This window comes from Centruroides sculpturatus, unplaced genomic scaffold, assembly GCF_000671375.1.
Source record: "Centruroides sculpturatus isolate CEXI.00-Female unplaced genomic scaffold, Cexi_2.0 scaffold299, whole genome shotgun sequence".
Taxonomy (NCBI): domain Eukaryota; kingdom Metazoa; phylum Arthropoda; class Arachnida; order Scorpiones; family Buthidae; genus Centruroides; species Centruroides sculpturatus.
In genome coordinates this window covers 722892-733149 of record NW_019384485.1, presented here as the reverse complement: position 1 = coordinate 733149, position 10258 = coordinate 722892, and the positions used below count along the sequence as shown (strand labels likewise).

General features: G+C 29.3%; 1 protein-coding gene across 2 annotated transcripts; it reads right to left on the bottom strand.

Annotated features, from left to right (window-relative positions):
* Positions 1–4186: 4186 nt before the first annotated feature.
* On the bottom strand, positions 4187–8581 carry LOC111621566 (zinc finger protein 391-like). 2 transcript variants are annotated; one of them, XM_023363746.1, is made up of 5 exons: positions 8566–8581; positions 8108–8398; positions 7514–7726; positions 5157–5210; positions 4187–4853 (listed from the first exon to the last, which is right to left on the bottom strand). In XM_023363746.1, exons 1-5 carry the CDS (start codon positions 8578–8580, stop codon positions 4689–4691), a joined length of 738 nt encoding a protein of 245 aa, XP_023219514.1. In that variant the 5' UTR covers position 8581; the 3' UTR covers positions 4187–4688. The 2 variants fall into 2 exon arrangements, with proteins under 2 accessions (XP_023219514.1, XP_023219515.1); XM_023363747.1 differs by having other exon boundaries at positions 5163–5210.
* Positions 8582–10258: the final 1677 nt, after the last annotated feature.

Here is a 10258-nt window from a genome sequence, read left to right as displayed (position 1 = left end):
CATTGAATAAATTATTGTTTGATTTTTACTAAATACTGTATAGAATTTATTAATAGAAGTTTAATTAAATATTTGATTTTGTTATTGACAAACTTTGTCATTATTTAATTCGGTGCACGCTTAAAGTCCAGGCCTGGCACACTAACGCGAATCCGCGTAAAGTACCCGTTAGGGAACGGCTATTTTCCGGCACACAGTAGTGTCGATAATCGTTGGAAAGTCGGAAAAATAATATAGTACTTTACAAGTTATACTAAACCCTCTGATTATTTGGTATAATTTGTATTAAATTTTAAGTGCCACTATTAAGTGTTTCAAATCTTTTCTCTATAAAATTATCAATTATAATTTTGAAATTTCGATAAATTCAATCGGTGAATTTTATATACTTTATACCCGTTTCGTAACTTTCTGTAAATAACTAATTTCGCCTATTTGAGGATATGGTTTGTAGTTACAATAAAACTTCGATTTAACGGATATAACAGACAATTTTCTAGTCTATTTATTATATGTGAAAATTGACATTTTGTCAACTTTGAAATGTTTTTTTATATGTGATTCAGTTAACAATTAGTTTCTCTTCAAACCAAAGTGTCGTCACTCTTTACGCACCCCACCGCAAGACTGTCTCAACATATCATCATCGGAAAACGAATAAATGGAATAGTTTTTTGTCTAATTAATATTTTGTTTTTAAGAACATTGTTTACTTTAATACAATTGAAGAGCTTATTGCAAAATGTAAAACTTTGTGATTATGTGATATTTCCTTCAAATTAATTACACTTCTCAAACCTACTTAATTTCAATTTCAAATGTATCTACGTAAGTGGAAACAAACACTAACTAGGTTATCCCGTTAAATCGAGGTTTAACTCTACAGCTCTCCCTTGATAGTCCGACGTTTTTTAATCCGACATGCTCAGTAGTCCGACGCACCTCCCATCAAGGTACCAGTCCCCGTTACGTGTCTGCTTGCACAGAAGCATGTCGCGACGTGAATCTCCCCATCCAATTCTTACACGATGACACACATTTCGTGTCTTTTCTGTGAGCAGTTCTGTTCGAACAGTTGGAGTAGGGAATATTGTAAGCTACTGCTAGCAAAACAATGCAAAATATGTAATTATTTTCGGTAATCCGGACACTTTTGGTAATCCAACACCCCTTTGGTCCCATATCTGTCGGACTATTAAGGGAAAGCTGTATTTCTACCTTATGTATGAATTTCTTGATTTTAAGATAATTTGTTGTAAGTAATAATGTAAAAGATCTTTTTAATTGCATTTGTAAATTTCTGTTATTTTTATTATAGAGTTCTTATAAGTAGTTTGCTGTAATTCTGTATCTAATAATACGAAATAAAATGATGCATAAAAACCAGTTTTTGTTCTTAAACATATTACATAGTATTGAAAACAGTTTCTATGTACAGCATATGATTATCGAAGGCCGGTTGGTTTATGAGGATAAAAACTCAGATTAAGGGGACTTCAGATTGAACCGTAATAAGCAACTTTACAGGAATTTTGTATGGGATGTTGCCTCAGAAAACTCAGGCATATTCTTAAATACGAAAAAGAAAAATAATTTTGCAATTTATATTTTATAAGAACCTATAATTTACATAAGTGTTGTGCTAATAAAAAGTATTAATCGGTGGTAATTTTTCAAAGAATTTCAGTTTAAGCTCCGCACTTCTAGGCTCCGCACTTTATATTAGAACTAAAGTGTGTTTTGGTTTGAAATTACTTGTCAACTGCGAAATGATATCACCTTACGTGATATCATTTTGCAAACATTTGACTGAAATACAACAAATCATCAATGAACAAGAAAAAAATCACATTTTATTTAAATATCATCATAAAAATTAATTTATAAACTACAATAAAACATTTATTACCGACAATATATGTCATAAATACAAATGATTTATTGTCAGTATTATTATACATAGGGAAATTTTCAAAGAAATTAGAAGTGATAAATGGTGATAAAAGTGATTAGGTTTCTATTTTTTTTACTAAATTGTGTTTGCAATTGTCTATAGAGTTTTTAAAAAAGCATATTATGTATCTACGTTCTCAATGATTATTTATTCTTTTTGATTAGCATTCTAAATTTAAACGAAGGTTTAATATAGTACAATTTAGCTTTCTAAACGCTTTTAACACGATAGATAGTATCTGTAAACATTTTTTTGGCATTATATCTACGAGGGTTATTTTTAAAATAAGGACCGTTTTTTAATAAGAAAAAAAATACTGTAAATATCATTGAACAGAAACGTACTCAGTAAAACAGAACTAATCAAGTAACTAAACACCTTAATCGTTGTCGAGGGAATTTTATTAAAAACGAACGTTTTTGATCTATTCAATAGATCATCTTCAGGTTAGAACATACGAATATAAAACATATCTTAAAATGGAACATCTACATTCAAAACCTTGAATGTGATGTTACATTTTAAGATAGATTGCTGTATAGCGGGTGGATTTGGCAACGGTTGTCGTTTGGCATCTTTGTTCTGTGTTAAAAGTCCAATATCTTTTGAAGCTCGGTGGCAAGATTTAGCCAGGCGGTTAACATTGTTTTCGTCTGCAGGAGTTTCTAGTTCATAGAATAAATCTTGAAAATGGCTAATTTGGCTCCAGCAACCAAGGTTGTCGATGATAGCTTTTTATTAAGTATTTTAAATTTCTTTTTGCCTCATTTCAGCTTTGTGTTTTAGAAGGTCTTCAAAGCTGATTTCTGTTTCATAGCATGAATTTCGTCATTTCACTATTATGTTTGTGTATAAAAAATCGTTTTGAAGGCTATGTTTATGTATTTTCGATGCTACTTTATGTAACTCGTCTGTAATCTCACTCCAAATGCCGAATACTCACTTGTTAACGTGTATTTGAGATTTGCTGAACTTTCCTGTCATTTTATTGTTCCGACGCTTGAGTTTTCACTAATTCATTTGCTCAGTACTTGTTTTCAGAACGCGACATAATTCAGAATGGTTATTTTCGTCTCTAAAATAAGCAACTGATTAAATTGCTTAGTTGGAATTGCTATAAAATAAGCAATTATGTCTGAGAGCAATGCTATCACACGGAATTATTTAGGCATCACTTATTAATTTCAGTTTACAATTTCGATCATACAGTAGTGGATTTCAGTTGAACGTCATCGACGATATACGATAAAGTGCGTGGAGGAATCGCATTTAAAAACTTTTTTGATAATGGCTAAAGTGTGGACTTCAGCATAATCTAATATCAGACAGCCATCATCATTTTGTTTTAGAAAGTGTTTTTAAGATTGTATATAAATAAACGGGTTTATTCGTAACTGCAGCTGTCTACCTCGCATACATTGATCCCACATCCGATAAATCTGCAGTTTTGGTTATATCCAATTCGGCGACTTCACAGATATTAAGAAAATCCCATTAAGAAATAATACAGTATGATGACGAATCGATAAAATGTCCGAGTTTCCTACTGATTTTTGAAGACTATCGAGGTTTGTTTATAGCTCGATGAATCTACTTTACCAAACAATGAGTCTTTACTTCTTGAGCACGTTCGCTTCATGAAATATGAAAAAGTTGTTAAGAACTATTATTTCCCAAAAGATAAGAAACGGATGCTATAGGTAAATCTATATTTGACGTATTGAAACACTATTTTAAAGAAAAAGTATTCCTCGGGATAATATCGTTCCCGTTGGCACCTATGATGCTCCGGCAATGGTTGGACAATACTGCGGGTTCATTTAATATTTGAAAATGGCGATACCAAATGTAGTCGCCGTGCATTGTGTAAATCACAGACAACATTTGGTTGCAAAACTTTAATAATGCCTTCATTGCTCACTGTAGTGTGTAATTAAAGCAGTTATCAAAATCAGAAGTAATACTCTCAATGATAGATTGTTTCGAAAACATTGTGATGAAAACGACGAAGTTTTCAATCGTTTACTATTGCATACTGAAGTTCGTTGGTTATCAGAGGGAACCGATCTACAAAGATTTAGTGACTTATTTGACTCAGTTACAATATTTCTTGAAGAAAGATAATTCGTTACAATAGAATTTATTGAATTTTAAGAACGATTTAGGTTATTTAACTGATTTCTATAATAAATTTAATGAAACAAATCTACAGCTGCAAGGAAATAATTTGAATTTGATCAAAGCAAAGGCAACAATTTCTGTGTTCGTGACAAAACTTGCCTTGTACAAATAAAATTTGTGATAAAGAAAAGTGTATTAGTTTCCAAATCTTCCTGTTCAAACAAATTATGAGGACATTCTGATATTTAATTTATTGACATTCTGTCAGTTTGATGTTCAATTTATTGACATTTTGATATTTTACCAGCATTTGTAAGCACTTAAACTAGATTTTACAAATAGATTTCAGGAAGTCCTTAACATGACCGAATTCCTTAAAGCAATAATTACTTGAATGTTTGATAAATTTTCCTTAAAAATCACAATCTGTTACATTTCATTATGATTTTTAATACGATTGTTTGTCAGAATATTCTACAAATTTCAAATTTCAAATCATGTTAATTAAATGTTACATTTTGAAGAAACCATTTCGTTTACTTCTAAAGAAACAAAGTTTTGAATTTGAATCAGGTGAAGGAACCTTTTTAAGAATTAAAGTATTCAATCTTGGTTATTCAATGTTTATGAATTGTTTTGAAGTAGATGGTTTCTCCGAATCCGAAGTATTCTTTAGGTCTGTCTCCAATCTCCTTCTACTCATCTGCAGAAGAATTTCGGCAGCGCTTAATACATCTTTATCAGCTGTTCCTTCACCGGCCAATGTTTCACTAGAAGTCTGCAAATTTGATGAAAATATTTAATAAAACATTTCAGTTCAAATATAAGTAAAAATTTTTTAAAAATTCAGAAAAATTTTTTAAATTCTTCTTGGACTAACTGTACAACTTTGTTCCTCTTTGTTGTCCCTTCGAACGCCTATAGAAAAAGAAACAGAAATATTTTCCGCCTGTGAAATTGTTATTCCTGTAGACGTTCGAAGGGTCATCAAGGAAAAGGACACTTATACAGTTAGTTCAAGAAGTATTACGAGAATTTTTTTTTTGTGAAATTTTTAAGAATGCTGCAAATTTGATTTTACCCTTACTTCATCTGAGGAATCAACGCTCTTCGATACATCTACTTCTGTACGTTGCTTCAAAAATAAAAGTATTGTTATATAACACAATTTCATATTAAATCAATTTATAGTACTTTATACATTCTATAGTAATAATTCTATAGTAATTTTAAATTCACTATAGTAAATTCTATAGAAATAATAAAAGTCAAACATTTTACAAATTTATCGGCCATTGGTTAGGTTTATCATAAATCTGGGCTATACAGGGTGTAACAAAATATTGATAGATGGTCACAACTGTAAGCGGTGATAGATCTTTCCAAAACAAGCAACTTTCACCATTCAATATGGGGTCGGAAAGCAAATGCCGTGTCGGTTCTCCGTAAATGTTTGGGCAGGGATTATCCATGATCACTTAATTGGCCCACATCTTTTACCAGACCGCCTAGATGGACAGAAGATTCTTACTTTCCTTCACCTGTTTGATTTACTACAATGTGTACAAGCAAATGTTCAAACGATTATGTGGCTCCAGCTAGACGGAGGGCCAACGCATTTCTTTAGGAATGTGCGAAAATACCTGGATATTTTCTTTCCAAACAGATGGATTGGCCGCGGTGGGCCTGTCACTTGGCCTCTCAGATCTTCCGATCTGTATTATTTGTCTTGTAAAGTATTTAATAATAAAGATTATTTGTCTTTTCTTATTTGTCCATATTATATTTTCCATTTTCACCAAGCATACACCCTCTCGCGGCTTGCCGTTAGCTTTTACACCACATTGCATGGTAAAAGTTGTTTGTTTTCACAACGTCTATTACCGCTTACAGTTGTGACTATTAGGTTTGTTACATCCTGTATGAAAAAGAAATATCAATTTACATAATAGGCGACATTTATGATAAAAAATTGACACACTGCTCAATCAATCTGCAATTTCGAAAACTACTCGGCTTATGCAGCCTACATGTAATGTCTACCTTCACCTAATCCAAGTTTTCATTCAATTCTTTCAAAAATATAGATAAACTAGGCAACCGCCACGTGCACCAGTCGTTAAAGGATGCAAAATTTCATGATATACGTTATTAAAACTTCATTAAAACATTAAATTAAATACTGGTATGTAATTTCGGAATTCATTCTTTCTGTTTATTTTTCACAAATCACAATATTTTACTATGTAACTCTTGGTTCATTTTTGTTTTTATCCTAAATCATTTCAATTTACTGCTATTTAAAAGTTATCCAAAATGAATATATTAAAACGTTAAACATTTTAAAGTATTAAATTTTAGTAGGCTATTTATAACTTTTTTGTAAATGAATTATAATAGAGAATTTTCAAACTAATTAAAAAACGTACTGTTTTTAGAAGAATTGAACATTTTATTTTATTTTGTATGTTAATAATAAAGTACACCAAAATAATTTATATTTTTATCTCTTGAATTTCATTTTTTAAATACCGGGTTGTGAAATAAGGAGCGCACTTGTAAACTTCGCTTAGAACGCAAAATCATGTGGCACCCGACACTGCCCATTGATTATTTTTTTATTAGTATATATTCATGTTACTGTATTTATTTATTCATTTTCGTTTTTCTAGTTTTACTTTACACTATTAATTACCATTAGTTATATTACAGGTAATTCTATTTTAAGCGTGTTGTTTTATGCGTATGTAAAATATAAAATGGTATTAAATTTGTTGTTTAATTTATTATGCAGTTTTACAATAAAATAAACAGTGACGAGAGGCATATGACCCGAAATGCATTTTTTTTTTATAATACATATAAAATAAAATGTATATTTCCATCTACAAACTGTTTTTTACGGTAATCTCCATAGCAATTTTGTGCTTAATTCCAATGAACAAGGAACAAACGAGAGAACAATAAGCAATCAAGTACTAATGTTCTAAAAATTTCAGTAATTAAACGGAAATTGTTTCTGTAAAATTTACTTTGCGATTTAAGAAAAAATATGGCCAATGAAAATAGTAAATTAAAATCATTAAATATAACATTAATAATTAGAAATTAAACATTTTCTGCATCTTATATCGTGTTATTTTGTAAATACCGTATAATAAAGGTACACAAAAACTGATGGTTGATAGTTATCCAACGACACAAAGTACAAACTTAAGTTTTGTTTTGTGTTAATACTTGACTTTACATAAATAATGCTATGTTATTCAATGAATGAAGGTTACACAATAAAATTATTTACAGTAATCATGTAATAGAGTCACATAAAAAAATCTGATAAGAAATTTAAAAATTTTTTACAAGCTACATAAATATTCTTACATTATAATATTCAAGTAATTTTTTAAAGAGTAATTTCAAAAAAAATTCTATACGTACTTTGGAAAAAGATTCTGTTTGTTCCAGTGGATGTACTTTCTTCATGTGTGTATTTAAATCAAATTTATATTTGAAAGTTTTCCTACAAATATCACACGAAAACGGTCGATTTTTGTCATGAGATGTCAGGTGTATTGTTAAAGCGGATAACCACCGAAAACTTTTATTGCATAGATTACATTTATGATCTTTTTTCGATTTTTTTGGTGGAATCTAAGTATCATATGATTTATGTTACGTTATTTATTTATTACACATTAAAAAGAGAATTAAATAATCAATATTTAAAATTATGAAAATAAATTTTAATATATGTTGTAAATTTATGTTATTTTATCTATATTTTCTACACTTATTGAAACAGAAATTATTTGAGAATTAATAATAACGATTTCTACGTATGAGATGTAACAAATATATTTTTTAATATTTCACTGTTAATTTCCAGTTTTATTTATAATAATTATATGTATGCCTATTATATAATCTATTATATTATTATATTTTGTATTTTAATTCAATAAATGTATATATTTTATTTCATAAATATTTTTCGTATTAATATAAAAAAATAAACATAAACGTAATTCTTACAATCATTATTTCAGAAGCGTTTGCATGTGGATGCAATCGATTGATATGTTTTATCAAATTATGTTTCGTTTTTGTCGCGTGTCCGCAGTCTTTGTAGGCGCATTTGAATGGACGTTCTTCCGAATGTGATTTTTTGTGATTTATTAAATTTCCAGCCTGGGCGAATCCTTTTCCGCAAATATCGCATACAAAAGGTTTCTCACGAGTATGAACCCTCATGTGATTTTCCAAGTGGTATTTCCTTAAAAATTTTTTTTTACATATAGTGCATTCATGTTGTCTCTTTTTCTCCTTTGAAATAATATACCTTATGTAAATTATTAATTTTGTCATTAATATTTTCAGAAAAATTTTGTAATACAGTTTTGAGATATGACTTAAAATTTTCATTTTTTAGATTTTCAAATAAATGAAGTCGTTAATTATCTCTTACGAAACAAATTGTACGTTTTACTTACCTTTTCTGATTTCATTTTAAAACCTAATAATTCAAACTAAAAATTTAATTTATAAATTTTAAAAAACATAAGAAATTAATAATGCACTACAACAATGTAAAATTTTTCTATTGTTCTGTCAGATTGACATATTGGGCTTATTTGTTAGCTTAAAAATGCAAAAAAAAAACCAGCTTTAATTATTCGTTTTTAATTTAAAATTTGTACCGAAAGAAAATATATTAATGGCTTCGTTCCGAATTAATTTTGTAAATTATTTTCTACAACATAATAATAATAATAATATTTATTTGTGGTAAAAGGCTTTCGCCTGTCACAAGGGCGTTTTATTTAAAAAAAAACGCGTATTAATTTAACATGTCATATATTCTCGTCTTATCAACAATAATATATTCTATTTTCTGATATATAATATACATTAATATTTTTTCACAAATTATTATTTAATAAATTGTTTAACTTGGTTATATAACATATAAATCGTGTTAGTATTAGCTTTGTCAAAAGTCTTAAACATTTCCATCTCACTATTGCAGTTAGTCAGCGGTCCCATCTGGAGCCTTTGTAGTTTATCTTTTTCATTACAGCATTCACGTATAATATAAACTCTAGATAAAATTTTGGTAAAATTTGGATATATAGTTTGGGTATAGTCTATATATTTATCATTTATAATTAATCCATTTTTATTTAGCTTAATCTGTATTAAAAACTTTTTGATGTTGAAAGCTAGATTTGTCAATATATAATTATTATTTTCTGGGTAATTTAAAATTGTTGCATACCAGCTTGTTTTTCCCGTTTTCGTATGTCTTAAATGTCTTGAACGATGGAGAGCTCCATAGCTCTGTATATTATTTCTTTACTATACTGCTCCATATTATGTGTACGATCTAAAAACAATTTAATAGAGAATCCGTATTTATTTACTATCTTCGATTGCTGTATTATCCAACTTCGTCTTAAATCCGTTTCCCTTGATTTGTGATATAGTAAAAACAGTAATTTTGTTTTTACTATATCACAAATCATGTGCTTTTTGAATACATTACTACCATTTCTGAATATCATTACTGTTGATTTTTTTGGATTTATTTTAACTCTTAATTTTTCTAAGTACTCACAAATTTGTTGGATCTTTCTACGGAGCACAGCTGCCGTAGGAGCTACCAATGTCATCGGCATATGATATGGTATGTATTGTCTGATTTTCGATTTGAATACCATCTTCGTCTCTTTGAAAACAAGTATTTAGGTCATATAGATAATAATTGAAAAGATATGAGGAAAACGGATCTCCTTGTAATAGTCCTCTGTAGGTAATAAACGGTGTCCAGATCTTTGTATCTTGTTTCATGATTGTCTTATATTTTCCAAACAGCAATCCTATCATTTTTATCAAAGGTTCATTTGCTCCACATTTCTTCATCTTACTTTGTAGGTCTGTAATGCTAATCATATCGTATGCTTTTTCAAGGTCCAAAAAAAGGGCAAACACTTTATGTCTTTTCTTAAGCAACTGTATTTGAATTATTGTTAACAACACAAAGAGAGCTGTCTGAGTACCACCTCCTTCCACAAATGCAAATTGCGTATCATTTCTATAATTATTAACAGCTGTCCAATGATTAAATTTACTAGCTAATACTGCAGTGAATACTTTCCGTAGACAAGACAGAAGAGCTATTGGTCT

What these genes read in the sequence shown, in the direction of transcription:
- LOC111621566 (XM_023363746.1), bottom strand. An exon ending in AAACAGAATCTTTTTCCAAA is followed by an intron (nt 5,211 to 7,513) that starts GTACGTATAGAA and finishes TTATTTTTGAAG; the next exon opens with CAACGTACAGAAGTAGATGT. An exon ending in ATTCCTCAGATGAAGTAAGG is followed by an intron (nt 4,854 to 5,156) that starts GTAAAATCAAAT and finishes TCAAATTTGCAG; the next exon opens with ACTTCTAGTGAAACATTGGC.